Source organism: Sciurus carolinensis, chromosome 6 (assembly GCF_902686445.1).
Source record: "Sciurus carolinensis chromosome 6, mSciCar1.2, whole genome shotgun sequence".
Taxonomy (NCBI): domain Eukaryota; kingdom Metazoa; phylum Chordata; class Mammalia; order Rodentia; family Sciuridae; genus Sciurus; species Sciurus carolinensis.
Genome location: NC_062218.1, coordinates 53,927,291 through 53,946,075, shown reverse-complemented (window position 1 = coordinate 53,946,075; position 18,785 = coordinate 53,927,291). Strand labels below are relative to the sequence as shown.

General features: G+C 38.1%; 2 protein-coding genes across 4 annotated transcripts in view; one reads left to right on the top strand and one right to left on the bottom strand.

The window, feature by feature from the left end:
- The window catches only part of Nln (neurolysin), a 104,070-nt gene extending 91,003 nt beyond the window's left edge, over positions 1-13,067 (bottom strand). The window contains exon 1 of the mRNA XM_047556584.1: positions 12,854-13,067. Coding sequence (XP_047412540.1) covers positions 12,854-12,894 — 41 coding nt within the window. The 5' untranslated portion in view covers positions 12,895-13,067. The remainder of the gene's footprint in view (positions 1-12,853) is intronic.
- The window catches only part of Sgtb (small glutamine rich tetratricopeptide repeat co-chaperone beta), a 50,539-nt gene continuing 44,325 nt past the window's right edge, over positions 12,572-18,785 (top strand). For 2 of the 3 annotated variants that reach the window (XM_047556592.1, XM_047556589.1), the window contains exons 1-2: positions 13,156-13,361; positions 14,476-14,595. In XM_047556592.1, coding sequence (XP_047412548.1) covers positions 14,496-14,595 — 100 coding nt within the window. In that variant the 5' untranslated portion in view covers positions 13,156-13,361; positions 14,476-14,495. Of the gene's footprint in view, positions 12,686-13,155; positions 13,362-14,475; positions 14,596-18,785 lie in introns of those variants that run through there. The other variant, XM_047556590.1, reaches the window with a different exon arrangement.

The following is an 18,785-nucleotide window of genomic DNA, read 5'->3' as shown; positions in this document are numbered from 1 at the left end:
TTCAGAGGAAAGGAAACTTAGGAATTGATAACTCTGAAAGTCAAGAAAGAAGGTGGGGCCAACAGTGTAAATGTTACATGCAGACCAGGTAAAGCTGGAACTGGGAAAGTGTCCACTGGATTTAGCTATTGACACCAAAACATAGTGTCATCTGATCACTGACTCTTTCTTCTCTTGTTCTCTGGCAGCCACATTAATCCATTAATACATACTGAACTTGGAAACAACCCAAGGTTCTAAGTTTTTTCCTACATACTACTCTTCTGTTATACTGCTCTTATCTAGGTGATTCGTTTAGTATAAATAAAACTTCATTTTTAATATTTTTCAGACTAGACTGATGTTCTAATGATGAGCAAATATCCTTGGGAACTTTAATTTTTCAAATTTATTTAGACTTTACTTAGAGTCAGCTTTATCCTTCTAGTCACTGAAAAAGCATTTGTAACCTTTTTGTTGTTCTTGCTGTTGTTTTGATTTGGGGACTGAACGCAGAGCCTCATGCATGCTAAGCATGTGCTCTGCCTCTGAGCTACACCACAAGTCTACATTTGTGACTTTTAATATTATATGTAGTTGCTAATTATTCAGGTTTTTAGTACTACTATTTTCTACCTAGAATTGGAAGAGAGAAAATGATCAATTACAACATAGTTACTTGATATCAAGCACAGTGTTGAACTTTTTTTTCAAACATGAATTCCTACAGTTCTTTTTTTTTTTTTTTTTTTTTTTTGGTGCTGGGGATTGAACCCAGGGCCTTGTGCTTACGAAGCAAGCACTCTACCAACTGAGCTATATCCCCAGCCCCCTACAGTTCTTAATACAATTATAGGAGATATTTAAAGTTAACTCTATGTTGAGATAGAAGAAACTAAGGTTTAACAATCCTATACAAGCATTTGAAGCTGCCTTTGAAGTTCATGTGATTTGTACAGCACATTCCCTTTCTTGTGGTTGTTTCCTTAGTTTTGAGCACCTTGGCCTTGGGCACTCAACTTACTCAAAGCGCTATATTTAAGTTTTGGTAACCTGGATTAGAAAACACCTTCCACCTGACTTTTACATGTCCAAATTCTACCATTCTTCATGGCTCAATTGCAACACATAAATTATGTCCCTGTCCCTCTTTTATATCCTAGAAGTAATCTTTTTCTCCTGAGTCTCACATCAATTTCTCTATTATCCTTTATTGGGATTTTTAACTTTCTACCTTGTATTTGAATTATTTAAATGTGTGCCTTATTATCCTATCTATATTTCCTTTTAACAAAATAAGAGCAAAAAAATAATTAGCACTATGCAGTCTATTTCTGCATTTATTAAGTATTCTTTATGAAATAATTCATTATATTATTCAATTTGTACCATGTATCAGCCGGATAAATTTATCTCACAAATACTACTAAGAAAAACTTTGTTCCCGATAAACCTTAACAATGTTTTTCCTTTGCCCTTATTGCCAGAAAGCTCATTAGTAAAATCCTGGATGCAATTAGAGCAATTAGACTCAATATTCCCTCAAATATTTTGTCTAATATGCTTTTTCCTTTTACATTATTTTGTTAATGCTAATGTTTAATATTAATATTTTTAGGTAAACAATCATAAATACATTTTGATAAAGAGGGGACTATAAAATAAATTTCAACAAGCAGGCTGGTAGTGGTGGTACACTCTCATAATCCCAGCTACTCAGGTGGTTGAGGCAAGAAGATTCAAGTTCAAGGTCAGCCTGAACAACTTAGTAAGACAATGTCTTAAAATAAAAAAAAAAGGGCTGAAGGTTGTAGCTCAGTGTGTGAACTCAGCCCTGGGTTCAATCCCTGTTACCACGACCACTACTACCACCACCACCAAAAAAAAAAAAATAAATAAAAAAAAAATAAAAAAAATAAAAATTAAAAGCAAATAACAACCTCAGCTTGATTGGTTCTGACCCAGTATTTCACATTGGCACCTCCTTCAGTTTCCTTCATATCCACACCAATGTATTTAGAAGAGCTTTGCTTCTGGAGTATTCATTAAATTATTACTCTACAGAACTACCAGCTGGGTCTGTAAGGCACCAAGTGACAGAATGCCCCGGTGATGACAAAGTACACACCTTTTAATACATGGCTTCTCCAGCTCATGCTCACCCCAGCACATATTAAAAATTCCTCTGTATCTGTTAAGTACAGCCCTGACAGTTGGTTTCCTACTACATATTACTCTACTCTGTAATTTTTTTATTGCACAACTAGATCTAAATTGGCTCACTTAACACTTAGACATAGTAATTTCCCCTAGCAATTGGCATTTTGCTTAAAGAAATTTGCAACCAGCCATTTCATATAGGGTTTGAAATATCTACTTTCTACTGAAAGTTATCCATATATGTCACAACAAAATGCCAAATCTAGGTCTGTACTACTTCTATATTAGCAATGAACACTGAATTCTTAGTTACTATTACTGATGACATATTTTAATCCACCAATTCAATACATATTTATTGAGCACCTACTAGGTAATGACACAATGTTAACTTACAGAGGTACAGAAATGAATAATCTTAAAATAGCCTCCAGATTTCAAGAAATCTAGCAACTAGCAAGGAAGAGAAATATTGTTAATGATACTGTGTGTGCTATGGAAACACAGGATTCAGAGGGATCAAATTTAGCAGGGGTCAGGCAAATTCGCCTGAGGAAGCACAAGCTAAGCTGATATTGACAGCACCCCTCACAATCTATTGTAAAGATTTGTTTACTCTTACTCCCCGACTAGAGTGAGGGCGTAAACCCAGGGGTTAGGGATAGTTTGTCTTGTGCACAGTTGTGTTCCTGAAGTTTAGTTCAGTGGAATGCACAAATCAAATATTTATAAGTACATTTTTTTTGAGTATTAGAAAACAAATGAAAGGTACCTAGAAAATACATGTAGTGCTTAAATTCAATATGAAAACAGTAATCCAATAGGAAAAGGGGCAAAAGATACAAACAGGCATAAAACACAAACGACCCGGCTGGGGATATAGCTCAGTGGTAGAACGCTGCCCTAGCACGTGTGAGGCACTGGGTTTGGTTCTCAGCACTGCATATAAATAAATGAATAAAATAAAGGCCTATCAACAACTAAAAAATATATATAAAAAATTAAAAAAAATACAAATGACAAACAAGAAAATATGTCCAAACTCATCAGTAAACATAGCATTATACATAAAAATCATGAAATACCATTTTGCAATCATTGGATTGACAAAAGGCCTGACAACACCAAGAGTTGCTAAGGATGGTGGATTAATGGCTACTCACAAATGCTATGTGTGTGAGGGAGTAAATGAGTATTGCCACTTCAGAAAGGAGTTGTGCATCTTTTGGTAATGTTGAGAATGTATACACTAACAACCATGTAAATTTTCTCTCTGGCTTATATCCTTGCACATATGTATCAAGAGATTTTATATGAATATTCACAATAATATTGCTTATAATTACAAAAACAAAGTAACAAAAAACCCTATATACTAATGGACAAGAAAATGAATAGCAAACTTTGAAATAGTCACCAGTGAAAGATCTTACAATAGTAAAAAATGAACAATAGTCATGTCAAAGTAATTTCCCTCTGTGAAACTAAATCATATGCTATTCAGAAAACACGCACTTGTAAAGACAAGCAGGATGATCAACACAAAGTTCAAGGTTGTGGTTACCTCTGGGATAAGAAAAAGTGATGGATGTAGAGGGGCCCAGAGGGACTTAAGAGGTATTAGACATGTACTTGTAGATATATAGATACTGCTTTTCATTTTTTAACTGTATCTATAAATGTACATGCATTACACTTTTTGTGTATATTCATAACATTAAAGCTCAGTGAATAAGTATTGGGTCCCGAAAAGGCAAGGAAAGAGATAATGTTCCCAGTAAGGGATCATCACACGTTCTTGTAAGGCCAGCAGATGCAGACATGAACTCTGGTAAAAGCACCGAGTTCCCCGAGAGGGAACCTGGGAGAGTTAAGCAGGGGTCAGACTGTATAGGGATTTATAAACCATACTAAAATGTTTGGATTTTATCTTGGGTTAATGGCAGGCTAAAGAAGAGTTTTAATTTTAAGTGTGAGATGTCATATTTGTATTTCCTAAAGATCTCTGTTTTCATAAGAAAACTATTGGTGGAAAACTGAGGCTGGGTCTTACAATGAGGGTCTGATTATGGTGGTGGTACTAGGAAAACTCTGAGAAAGGAGATAAAGATATTATGACAAAGGACAATGGCATAAGAGCATGTTTATAGAGGAATACTGTAAATTTAGTTTTAAGATAAGGTGAAACTGACATTTAAAAACATAATAGGTGTTGGATAAATATCTGTAAAGTGAAAAAGTGACTGAGACCTCCAAAAGGCACTGTCCAATTGGTATCCAACTGGCAATCTGGTATCATTCACCTGTTTTTCTTAAATAATTTGTTCCTCTATTTTGTACCTCAACAGATATGTTAGTCAGCTTTTTGTAGATGTGACCAAAATACCAGAGAAGAACAACTTACAGGAGGGAAAGTTTATTTTGGACTGACAGTTTTAGAGGTTTAGTTCATGGTCAGACAATTCCACTGCTCTCAGTAGAAGGTGAGGCAGAACATAATGGCAGTAGGGCATGGTGAAGGAAAGCTGCTCAGTTTGTGGCAGATAGCAGCACCAGGGACAAAACACAAACCCAAAGGTATGCCCTCAATGACCTACTTCCTCCAGTCATACCCTACCAGCCTATAGATACCACCCAGTTAGCCGATTCAAATTATTAATCAAAATGATTAATACACTGATTAGGTCACAACTCTCATAATCTAATCATTTCACTTCTGAACCTTCTTGCATTAACACAGGAGCTTTTGGGGGAACACCTCATATCCAAACACAACAACAGAGAAAAAGGCAACAAGAACTTACGAAGAATTTCTGTGAGACTGAGAAGATGGACAGATGTATAAACTTCAGTTTAGAATAATATCTAACTATGTGGCCCTTACAGTATCATGCACTGCAGTAAGAAGGATTCACCAGAGAGCTCTATTTATTTCAGTCACTACAACTCTGTCTAAAATGTGAGGCAGAAATAGAATTTTCCTCTTGGTCTTGACCACAAATGGATTAGGTATCAAAGATACCAGATAAATGTGGTTGGGAAATATGAGGGTTTCCCTTTGAATGCCAAGCAGGAGGTATAGATTATATCAGAGTGGGTACAATGGAACATGGTCTTCCAGAGTAAGCTACGGTAAATCAGAAACCTACATTTCATAAGCTGGATTTTCTTTAATACTTCTTGTAATTTCTGTATTGATTTTTCCTTAAGGATTAGAAGTTTTTAAATTTATTTAGTTTTTTACTTAAACCTCATGATGCATAAAAGTCTAAATGTGAAAAACAAAATACAAAAATACTAGAAGAAAATGTTGTGATTTGAGAAATTTAGGCAAAGGCTTTAGACCGAAGGCAGAAGTTATAAAGCAAAAGACTGATATACTTAAAATTTTTGTAGGACAAAAGTAAAAAGGCCAAAGGCAACAATGATCTATCCCAAATTTCAAAGACCAATAAAATAAAATAAAATAAAATAAAATGCAACATCTATGATAGGTTCTCAATGATCCTAATTTAAAAACTTTCAAAACAAAACTCACAATTTTTGTTTCAATCCACAAAGGTAAAAATAGTTAAAATTTATTGAGATTTTATTATGTGACCATGTGGTAGACTAATTGCTAACATGTCCCCAATTCTTCATCACAATGTGCATTTATTGCCCCTTCCACCGAGAGAGAGACTATTTCTCCACATTCTGTGATGGTCTTGTCACTTGCTTTGGCTAGTGGATATGTGACAGGCAGAGCTGATGGTACTTCAGTTCCAAGTGTAGGCCTCTAGAGAATTTATGCACTTACTTGCTCTCTCACAGGCCCTGTCACCTCCACAAGAACACAGCAACAGTAGCCTCTGTGAGGATGAAAGATCACATGAAAGAGGACAAGATGCTCTCAGCTTTGGACATCCAATATCCCTAAAATGTAAGAGTGGCCAGGATAAGCAGAGCTGCCCACATAACCCATGGCTGGCTGTAGGTGTATGATTAAGACCAGAAACACTTCTAACCAACATTTAGATTGGTCAGAAAAAATAAACATTTATTATTGCACTCCACTGAAATATAGTATTGTTACGAAGCATTATTGTGGCAATAGGAATATACCCAGGTAATATTCAAAGCATTTTAGATTTATCATCTCTCTATCTTAAAATGTGAGTACAATTTTCCTGTCTTATTTCGTACTCATCAGTCTCATATTTACTCCATTCTAGTTAGCATGGCCTCTTCACTTTCCCAAACATACAAGACACTCCATCTTTGGCATCTGCTGTTTTTCCTGTGTAGAAGGCCCTAATTCAGGTATCACCATGGCACAATCCCTCATTTCTCTTGGATCATTACTCCAGTATCTTCTGAGTGAGCCTTTCCTGTTAACTATCTACAATTTCATTCCCATCAATCTTAAGTATTCCCTTTTCTGCTTTGCTCTTGCTCCTTAGCACATTTTCCCATCTAACATACTTTCTTTTGTTTTCTCTCGCAGTGCAATGTAAATTCCCATCAACTAAAGGATTTTTGTCTACTTCATTCATTGCTACATCCCTTGACCTAGAATGCTCTCAGCAACATAATAAACACTCAGATATCTGATGAATGGAGAAACCTGCCAGTAAATTCTCAATTTACTGATGAGGAAAAGAGACATAGATAAGTATTTTGCATAGATAAGATCACAGTGCTAGTCAGTGGCAGAGCCAGCATTCAAACCAGGCAGGCTGAATCTAGGTTCCCATAGCCTAGACTACTATGCTACATATCCTGTGCAGTGCAGAGTTTGACATACACACAGGTACTCAATAAACATCAACTTCCTTGGTTCTTTTTATCTTCAATCTAGGTATTTCTCCCCAAGTGCTGTGCTTTGTATTAATCAAAAAGGAGATAATATTTAGATTTGAGGAAGTATCAAGATGTTTCTGACCAAAATCAGTGGCAAAAAATAACCAAAAAAAAAAAAAAAAAAAAGAAATTTCTTTTACAACTTTGCTGTATCTGTTTTAACAAATAATCACAGTCTAGCTTTTGATATTTGTAACTTAAATACATGAATTACTGGAATTTGTCTTACTTTCTAAGATTTTTCCCTATGAATACATTTTTGCATCAGAAAACAGCTTTTTTAGTTTCTAGATCACATGCCCAAATTTTTGTTAAGGAATTATTCCCATTGAATAAACCATCAAGAAATGGAAGAAAACGCCATTATATAAGAAGTTTCTACTTATCAAACTAGTAAGGACAAAAAGCACTGAAATGCATAGGTGTTGGAAAAGGGGTAGGAGACTGTGTATCAAATATGTAAACTATTACATTTACATGTTCTGTTGGTTCAGTATAATTTGTGAGAGATTTTCGTAGAAGAATATAATAATAAGTACCAAAGACTTGAAAGATTTACATGTCCTTTGATGTGCCAATACCATGCCTAAGAATTTTTATTAAGAAAATAATTAAGGATTTAAAGACCTAATAAGAACATTTATCTAAGCACTGTTACCCATAGCAAGAGTTGGAAATAGTTGACATGTCCAAAGGTAAAGATTAATCAAATGTCACACATCACCATATGGACTATGTTGTAGTTGTTTATATTATGGAAGGATGTTTATATTACATTAAAATCATAAATGCAGTGCATGGTGGTGCGTGCCTGTAATCCCAGCGGCTCGGGAGGCTGAGGAAGGAGGATCACGAGGTTAAAGCCAGCCCCAGCAAAAGCAAGGTGCTAAGCAATCCAGTGAGACCCTGTCTGTAAAAAAATACACAATAGGGCTGGGGATGTGGCTCAGTGATTGAGTGCCCTGAAGTTCAATCCCTGGTACCCTGCAATCCCAAAATCATAAGTATGGCAAATCTCATTTGTTTTTTTAAAAAGCTGTAGACAGAAGAGATTTTGGAAGCTGTTAGCAATTGGTTCTTCTGGATGGGTAGACTGTGTATCTTTTTAATATTTTCTTTTGCTTGTGATTATTTCTGACTTCCTATTAGAAATGTATACTGCTGGCACAATTTAAAAAACCAAATCAAGCTTTTTTTTTTTTTTTTTTCTAATGAAAGAGAAAATTAGGGTTATTCTATCTACAGTTTGGGCTAAATGCTGTTGAACAGTCCTTCTCATTTTTTTCTCTGACCATGCAATTGAATGAATCGTGAGCTAAAACTGCTGCCTTTTTTTTTTTTTTTAATGGAGCACCATTTTTTTAAAACAGCCATTTCTTCCAATCTTTTTTAAAAATATATTTTTAGTTGTTGATGGACCTTTATTTTATTTATTTATATGCAGTGCTGAGAATGCCATCCATCCTTCATCCTGTGATACAAATTCAATTTTGCTTGACTCACATGCTGTGCAATCTGGCTGAGGATGGAGGGCAAATTCTCCTGACTTAATTGATATGGCAACATAGAGTTAGAAAAAAAATGAAAAAATGTTCAACATCTCTAGTAATAAGAGAAATGCAAATCAAAACTACCCTAAGATTCCATCTCACCCCAATTAGAATGGCGATTATCAAGAACACAAGCAATAATAGGTGCTGGCGAGGATGTGGGGAAAAAGGTACACTCATACATTGCTGGTGGGGTTGCAAATTAGTGCAGCCACTCTGGAAGGCAGTATGGAGATTCCTCAGAAAGCTTGGAATGGAACCACCATTTGACCCAGCTATCCCACTCCTTGGCCTATACCCAAAGGACTTAAAATCAGCATACTATAGAGATACAGCCACATCAATGTTAACAGCTGCTCAATTCACAATAGCCAGATTGTGGAACCAACCTAGATGTCTTTCAATTGATGAATGGATAAAGAAACTGTGGTATATATATACAATGGAATATTACTCCGCCATGAAGAATGATAAAATTATGGCATTTGCAGGCAAATGGATGAAATTGGAGAATATCATGCTAAGTGAGATAAGCCAATCTCAAAAAACCAAAGGACAAATGATCTCGCAGATAAGCGGATGATGATACATAATGGGGGGTGAGAGGGGCTAGTGTTAGGGTTAGGGTTAGGTTTAGAGTGAGGGTTAGAGAGGGTGGCAAGAATGGAGGAAGGAAGGACTGTATAGAGGGAAAAGAGGGGTGAGAGGGGTGGGGGGGAAGGGAAAAAATAACAGAATGAATCAAACAACATTACCCTATGTAAATTTATGATTACACAAATGGTATGCCTTTACTCCATGTACAGAGAAACAACATGTATCCCATTTGTTTACAATAAAAAAAATTTTAAAAAGCTTAGATGTAATTTAGTTTTTTTCATTTTGCAAAATAAAGTAACAGAAAGAAGTACAATGAAGTGAATGATTTACTTCAGGTTGAAAAGTTAGTTGAATAGCAACTACAACCAATCTTCAGACCCTGAGTCCATTTATTATCCAGAAATTTGACTTAATACCCCCATCAATGATCCTGGCTGCCAAGGTGACTTTGGGAAGGGTGTATAGCAGCTCTGCCAACAGGAACACCCAAGGGAAAGCCTAGTCAGTTAAACAAAAGCCTAGTTACACCTATCACACCAAAATGAACTCCCAAGTGTGTCAGAACAAACAGGAAAAACATATGAGAACAGAGAGGGCCCTCTCTGTTGTCTGGTATTAACTTTTGGAGGATACAGATCTTGAAACAAAGAGTGAATTCTGTGACTAAGTCACTTAAGTCCTAAGTTAGGGACTACTACTGTATATGATGATTAACTGCAATAAATGTCCTGAAATAACAATATAGTTGGTTTATATTGTATATCACCAGTTTCTAACAAGGTAACAGTTGAATGCTTAAGAAAGAAAGAATTTGGATAGCACATACCAGCAGTTTTCAAGAAGTGGTCCACAAATTGAGAACAGAGGTATGGAGATGAATCTCTGAGATCTTTTCAATAAGTCAGAAGTTAAAAATTTTTGATATAAAACCATCTTTTTAAAAAACTTTATTGACATTGTACTGATGATGAAAAAGAATGATGGAAAAAACTGTTGGTCCCTTAGTACCAGTCAAAGCAGTGGCACCAAACTGTATTAGCAATTGTATTCTTTACCACCTCACTCTCATGCTAAAAATATCAGTTTCACTTTAGAATGTCTTCGATGAAATAGTAAAAATTATGAATTTTATGAAATCTCAGCCCTTAATGTATATGAGTACAAGTACATACAAAGCATTTTTGCTGCACACTTAAGTATAACAGTTGTCCAAAGGATTTGGTTGTCCAATTCAAAAGTACTTGTGCAACTGAATGAATTGTGAGCTAAAACTGCTGCCTTTTTTTTTTTTTAATGGAGCACCATTTTTTTAAAAAACAGCCATCTCTTCCAATCTTTTTTTTAGTTGTTGATGGACCTTTATTTTATTTATTTATATGCAGTGCTGAGAATTGAACCCAGTGCCTCACACATGCCAGCAAGCAGTCTATCACTGAACCCCAACCCCAGCCCATGGAGCACCATTTTTACTTGATTAAACTACTTTCAGACAAATCAGGGTTATTCTGACTTAAATATTTGGCAGAAGTTCTATCAAAAATGTTACAAAGTGAGACTGTCACTTCAAGGGAAAAAAAAAAAAAACCTGACAGTTTGTGTTGCTAATGATAAAATTCTAGCTTTCAAATGAAAATTAGAGGTTTGGAAAATCTTTTCTGCCACGTGAGCTTGACAGCTTTCCAACACTTAAAAACATTTCTAAGATTGATAAGGACATTAAGGAATGTGACTGTTTGGTATTATATAATGAAACAGGCAAACATTAGGAAGACCTATAGGACACAGTAACCACTAATTTCCAAATGACCCATGTTTGATGTTATAAAATCACAAAAGAGTAGAAGATACATTAAACAATTTAGGATACCCCAGTGAATTTTAATGTAACAGAAAAGCACACTGACATAGTTTCAGATTCCAGTTTGCAATTAAACTTTTTCAAACTACCATTTGTTGAACTTTGATGTGATAAAAAGCTATTAAACAATTTCTCTTTCCAACTACATGAGTGTGAAGAGGGATTTTCCTCATCTTCCTAAATCAAAATAAAAAAGTCAAACAAATCAAATGCAGAAGCAAATGTAACAATCCAACTATCTTGTATCGCCATACAATAGTTTTGCAAAAATTCAAAATGATCATATTCCTAGAATGATTATTATCAAAAACTACAATAAGTGTTGGTGAAGAAGTTAAGAAATAGGAATCCTTGTGCATTACTGATGGAAATGTAAATGACACACACTATAGAAAATAGTATTGTGGTTCCTCAAAATATTAAACTTAGCATTACCGTATAATCCAGCATTTTCCACATCTAGGTATATATCCCAAAGAACTGAAAGCAGACTGAAACACAGTTACACACCAATGATCATAGCACCATTATTCAACAGCCAAAAGGCAGAAGCATCCCAAGAGTGCACTGACAGATGAATGGCTAAACAAAATACTTATGCATGTAATACATTTATTACTGTTTATAAACTATTGAGTACTGAAAAAATGTCCCAGCTTTAATTTCTGATATGGTATATATGGGCAGATATAACCCACATCAATCTTAGGTTCTTTGCAATTTTTGAGATCTAAAGGGACCCTGAGACTTAAAAAGGTTAAGAACCATTCTTATATGATGATTTTTTTTCTCTCCTTACACCTGCATTACGTGAAGATCTTCATTTGGGTACAATTTCATTTGCCAGCAATAATACTTCCAGTGTGGAGACTAGCAAAAAAGACAGCCTAAAATATGTTCACAATCATCACATTAACTCTTTATAATTACTATTGTCTCCTAGATGTACAATAACTCCACAGGACTGAGCAACACAAAGCTCCACACAATTGAGTGGCCACCGAAAACTGTACAAAGCTTAAATGATGACATGTTCCAAAGCAGTTCTGTAGTTATCGAGGGCAAAACACACCTTCCTTTTTTCTATTGAACCTTCGTTTGCTTTACAGTTCTGGACAGATTTGGGTATGGGGGTGGTGGCCTCATTGTTTCCGAAAACCAGAGCATCCGTGCAAAGAATTTAATTTTGTCACCATCTTGCTACTGGTCCGTTGCAGAGGGGTGTGGTTAGGAAGCAATTCAAATCAGCGACCGAGACTGCCCCAAACCACGTCCAAGGAGTAATTGTGGGCCAAGTCAATGTGTCCCGACAATAGGTAGAATATTTGTTTTATGGGGAGGAGGAAAATAAAAAAAGCAATTAAAAAGTACGGATGGAAATAGGCAGCAAAACCAAAGCGGTTTCGTGTGTGTGTGTGTGTGTGTGTGTATATATTAAACGACTGGAACGCTAATGATGTGAATGAGGGGGAAACGAGAATCCTTATTCCTGAGTCTACAGCTCCGGCACTTTTAATGTCAGGTCTGCAGTTCTGGGTAGAGGACAAAGTGAAAGCATTTTCGTAACCAGCCGATCTGTCCGCATTCATTTTGGGCTGGGTCTGTGACCTGTCCAGCTGACTGCCGCAAGGGCAGTCCCAAACAAAGGGGGATGGCTGCCCTCCCGAGGGAACCGAGGAAGGAAAGGTGGCTCCAGGTAAGGAAAGGGGCTTTCAGGTGTCCCTAAGGCGTCGCCCGGGAAGGCCGTGAGGAGGTGGGTTCCCAGGAGTGTGGAAGGAGAAAGGCCGCTCCAGGGCGCCTGCATTAACCGGGCAGAAGACCCCGCCCTGCCCACGGTCAAGGTTAACCCGCGCACGGTAAGTACCTGTGGAGGCCTCGCACAGCCGAAAGGCACCGGGCGATCATGGGCACGCCGAGAGGCCGGCAGCGGCGGGTGCGTGGTCTTAGGGTCTGGGGGCGACCGAGGCGGGCGGCGAAGTCGGGCGACAGGCAGATGAGAGTGGGCCTAGCGCAGAAGGCCACGGCGGAACTGCGGCGACGGCGGCCCTGCCAGCGCCCTCCCACGTGCTGCAGCCCCACGCCGGCGCCCACTGCGGCCCGCCCCGCGCTCCGCCCGGGTCCGCCCCGCGCTCCGCCCCGCGCGTCCTGCGCCGCCCCAGGGGCGGACCCGGCGAGACCCAGCGGCCTCGAGCCAAGCGCGCAGCCGGGTGGGCTGAGGGGGCGGCGGCAGTGGCGCGGGAGCCGGGAAGTTTGGGCGACAGCGGCCAGTGCTGCGATCCCGAGTCAAGCACCAGCCTTGAGGACCAGGCGCCGGCGGCCCGGCTTACGGACGCCCCCGGGCCCGCAGCCGTCGTCTCGCGACCTCTTGCTTGGTAAGGGGCTTCTGTCTGGAAAGGGTGCGTCTCTGCAGCCCCAGACGGAGGCCTGCACCGCTGCAAACCCCGACAGGGCTGAGGCAAGGCCGGGTACTGGAGGGGAGGAAGATTGGAGTGGGAGGTGGATGTGCTCCGAGGAGAGGTAGGAGGAGAAGCCTGGAGGGGGTTGCACATCTCCTTTCCCTCGGTGGCCCCCTTTCCCCCCATCTGTTTTCACCTTCGGCCCCGGGGCCTTATTTAGTATTTGTAATAACCCTATGGCCTAGAGGCTGGGTTCGCCTTTAAAATAAGCTTACAAGTAATAAACATCCTAGCGGCGTTACCACACCCTGGCTTTGAATTAGGGAACCTGGGGAGCAGATGGATGATGCGATTTAGTGGAAATAAGCCATTAATGCTGGCTGGCCCTGCGCCACTTTTTGGATGCGATAGTATTCCTTGTGAATGAACACGTCCAGGGGCTTCCAGCGACTGCAGACAGCGCTGATGGGTTTGTAGTATTCACCGGTTTAGGCAATAATTGCTTGACATGTCCGTGGATTAAGTTGAAATGCCATTTATCAAGAATGATTCTTAGTGGTTGAACAACCATTCTTAAGTATATTTTCTCAGTAAATAATTCTCAAACTACAAAAGTAAGTAGAGTATAAATTATTAATACATTTTTTAAAAACTCATGAAACAGAGGAAGATGCGCCTTGTGGATCATCTTCTGAGTCAGCAGGATGAAACAGCCCTCAACTTAGTACTGAGGCCTTTAGGGGTATTTCTCCATCTATATCCGTACTCCTTTCCTTTCCAATATCTGTACCATATAGTGAAGATAACAATGAGAGTCTATGCTTGTTATACTTATTTTGAAAAAAAATTACTGATGGAAAATTTAACATAGTCTAATACTACTGGGTTTAAATAAAAATGTTATAAATTACCATAACAATACTTTGTACTCTCTTGACTCTTTAAAAAGAAGAACTCAAGGTAATGCAGGGTTTTTTTTAACCTTTAATGTAATATGTAAATCTTGCTATTTATAACCTTTATAATTCGTAACTTTCCAGAATGATTCTTTAAAATAAGTGAGTTCAGTGTTTTCATTTTTCTTATCAAGGAAGTGTTTAAGGTCCTAAAATGTCATCTATCAAGCACCTAGTTTATGCAGTTATTCGTTTCTTACGGGAACAAAGTCAGATGGATGCTTATACTTCTGATGAACAAGAAAGTTTGGAAGGTAGGCTCCTATTCTTTATGTTTATTTGTCTTATAAATAAATGATATAATAGTTATAAGCCCAACTTTTTATGTTATTAAAAGTCATATTTTGTTGATCTTGCAAATGGAGAGGCTTAACTATAAGATTATCTTATTTACATTCTCTGAAGCTTGTTCTGTTTTAATTAACAAAATAAGAGGACTGTTGTTCATTTACTAAACAATTATTGTGTTGGAACTATACTATTTGTATTATAGGGAGTGTTTTCTTCACAGTGACTAAGTTAGTATAATTCCCATTTAACAAAGGAGAAAATTAAAGCAGATACTTTTAAGTAACATAACAGCTGATAAGTGACAAAACTGAGATTTTAATTCCAGTTCTTACCCAGAAGATTCTGTTTTCTCCTTTTTCTAATAGGAAAGTATCCAGTTTAGAATAGTTCATTATAATACCTTAGTTCTTGTAATAGTACTATGTAAAAGTCTAAATAATCATACCATTGGTGAACTCTGACATGTGCCTACTTTGGGACTTGAAGAGAGAGGATTTCATTTTTGTCTTGTGTTAGCTTTAAATATTGCATTCAGGAATCTAAAGTTGAGCAGGACTTAGATGATAGCATCATATGGTTCCTTGACACCATCTTTATGCTTCATGTTTATGCATTATAAAATTTTAAATTTAGTATAACCATAACAAGATGGAATTCTGCAGATGGGCTTGTGGAAGTTCAGTGAACCTGGCTTCCTTGTGGTCTAAAGACTTAATTATTGCAATGAGAGTACTCTGGGGGAACTTAATATAAAGAGTACAGTTTGAATTTACCATCTTGAAGCTGCTGCTTCTACCAAGGGAGCACATCTATTAATTTTGAGTACTTCCCTTATAAATATCTTTTAAGGAGGTGGGGATGAAAATTGGGCATTTGCTCTAAATCTGCTTGCAGTCTGGTGAGATAATGTCTTTCCAGGTGACTGTGAGAGGAGCAGGTGATGCACAGTTGGAGAACACTGAAAATCAGTTCATTTAATATTAGTCTTTTTGTCCTCCTTGATGGTCAGACTGTATGAGGGTAAGGGTGATTGGTTATCTAAGGAAAATGTTGGTTATGATTATTCTGTAGCAAACAGGTAAATGCAATCATTTAATAAAAGATGTTACTTTTCTAAATCAAAGGCAGTATAATGTTTTTAAGGGCTGGAAAGAAAACTGAAAGTATTTTAAAAACCAAGATGTTACATCCTATTTTTAGGCTGGTATTCAGCCAAAAATATGTGCCTTCAGCTGTTTGTTATATATGGCAGTCAGAAATAGTGCCAATTGTTTGTGACTGACCCCTATTTTTGACTCTGTGAGTCTAATTTAATTGAACATGAAATCATGTGGAGGTGTCAGCCCACCTTCTAGACATTTATAAAAGCCCTAGGAAAGGAGGTTCCATTCTACTGCTAGCTTTACCACTATTGTGATGCTGGTATATCATCATTATTAGATTGTCAGCCACTCTTCTTAATTGTTATCATCTACTGACATCGCCTTTATTTTTATTTTTATTTGTTTGGTACGGAGTAAACCCTGGGGTGCTTAACTACTGAGCCACATCCCAGCCCTGCTTATTTTTATTTTGAGACAGGGTCTTGCTAAGTTGCTGAGGCTGGCTTTGAACTTGCTGTCCTCTTGCGCCTATGGGATTATAGTTGTGTACTACTGTACCTGGCTATTTTTAGTTATTTTTTGAAATGGGATCTCGGTGTATTATCTAGGCTGATCTCAGACACCAAGGCAGTGATTCTTCTGCCTTGGCCTCTAGTTGAGTCTACAGGCACATGCCATTGTGCCCAGCTCTGTCTGCTTCCTTTGTAATTGTTGTGGTTCCTGTTAATTGTCACTGTCTCAAGCACTACTACTCTCTGAACTCTTGGCAATTCTGCTAGATTCATGGATGATTATTTCAGTTTTCTTTTTTCTCAGTTCTTGATATTTCTCCTCCAGTGATCTCAACAACTTAGTTATACCCCAGGCCAGTGGTTCTGAACTCAAGTGATTTTGCAAAGTCTGTAGGCATTTTTGGTTATCACAACCTTTTGGTCTGATATTACTGGCATCTAGTATTAGAGACCGTGGATGCTGGTAAACACTAATGCCTGGGACAGCCCCTCAGAATAAGGGATTATCTGTTCTAAAATGTCAGTATGCTGAGCTTGAGAAACCTTTCCCTAATCTTACTATTTCCAAAATTGCATTCCTCTCATAATCTCTATCCTAAACACTTTACTGTCATAACTGCCAATCTTTCTAGCTCACACCTTCTAGAATCTCTACCCCAACAATTCTTTGAATCCATCTGTGTTAGTCAGCTTTTCATTGGTGTGACAAATACCAGAGAGAAACAATTTAGGGGAACAAAGATTTATTTTGGTTCAGGGTTTTAGAGATTTCAGAGGTTGGCTGGCTCCATTGCTTTAGGACCTGAGGTGAGGCAGAGCATCATGCCCAGAGGGTGTGATGTGCTCATGGCAGCCAGGAAGCAGACAGAGATAGAGACAGAGGCAGGAAAGAGCTCCACATACTCTGAGTACTTGCCTGTCTACTCAACTATTACCATAGATGGACCATCCATGTTCCTTCTTAGTGTACCCCCTCTGCTGCCACGCTAGATTCCATCCTATCTCAACCACAGCACATCACTGTAGTTATGCTACCATCTTTGTCTTATAACCTTTGTCTTTTCACTTGCTACTCTCATTTTCATCAGAACATAAATTTACCATTATTTTCCCCTTCTTTAAAAAATAAAAACAAACAATAGATATTCTTGTCATGCCACCTCCCCCCAAATTAGCTGCCAAGTTTTATGTTTCCCTTTGCAACAAAACCATTTGAAAGGGTTGTCTATAGCTGCTTGCTTCAATTCTTCTGTTCTTTCTTAAGCCTGCCCTTACTTCCTTCTATTCACACTGCTGTCGTCAAGGTCGTTAGTGATTTTTATGTTGTTTAGTTGCATGGTCAGTTCTGTCTTTATCTGACTTACTTAATAAAGTTGATGATCACTGCCTTCTCTTTTCCCCACAAATACTTTCTTCACTTAGTTTCCAAGGCACTTCATAATATCTTGTTTGTCTTATTGTTTGCTCTATCTTTTCCTTTCCTGATTCTCTTCTTTTGCCTTACTTGCCATGCCCAGGGTCTATTGCTCGATTTTCTTTTCTTTATTAACACTCATCTTCAGTGATATTATTAGCTTGTTTGGCCTCAAATATCCTGAGTTTATGTGCTGAAATGTCTCAAAGTTATACCCTTAATCCAGAACTTTCTTTTGAACCCTGGACTTTTATATCCAACCGTTTTACAAGATATCTCCACTTATAAGTCTAATAGATTTCTTTTTTTTGTTGGGGGGTACCAGGGATTGCGTCAGGGGTACTCAATCACTGAGCCACATCCTTAGCCCTAATTTGTATTTTACTTAGAGACAGGGTCTCTAAGATCTGATCAGAACAATTTTAGGGAAGAAAAGTTTATTTAGGGACTCATGGTTTCAGAGGTCTCAATCCAAAGACAGCAGGTTCCATTCCTTGAGGCTTGTGGAGTTGAGGTGGGACATCATGGCAGAAAAGTGTGGCAGAGGGAACCAGCTCACATGATGATCAGGAAGCAGAGAGAGAGAAACCCCACCCTCCAGATACAAAATACATACTGCATAGTCACACACCCTATGAGCCACTTCCTCCAGCTATACCCCACCGCCTCCAGTTATCTCTGAGTTAATCCCATGAGGGATCAATTCACTGATTAGGCTAATGCTCTAACCCAATTATTTCTCCTCCAAACCTTCTTGCATTGTCTCACACGTGAGCTATTGGGGGATATCTCATGTCCACACAAGGTGTGTGCCACCACGCCCAGCAAATCTGACACAGTCTTAAAAGATCACTAGTAGTTGTGTTTAAATAGTCTAAGAAGCAAGAATAGAAGCAAGCAGACTAATTAGTGGTGATCATAATACAACAGGCAAAAAAAAAAAAAAAAAGACTCTGTCCTAACTAGGAGTGATATCAGTGGAGATGGTAAGATGTGAACAGGCTCTAGACATATTTTGAGGTACAGCCAATAGGATTTATTGATTATTCGATGAAGTGTATAAGAAAAAGAAGAATACAGAATAACACCCAATTTTTGGCCTGAGCAAAGGACAAACTGTAGCT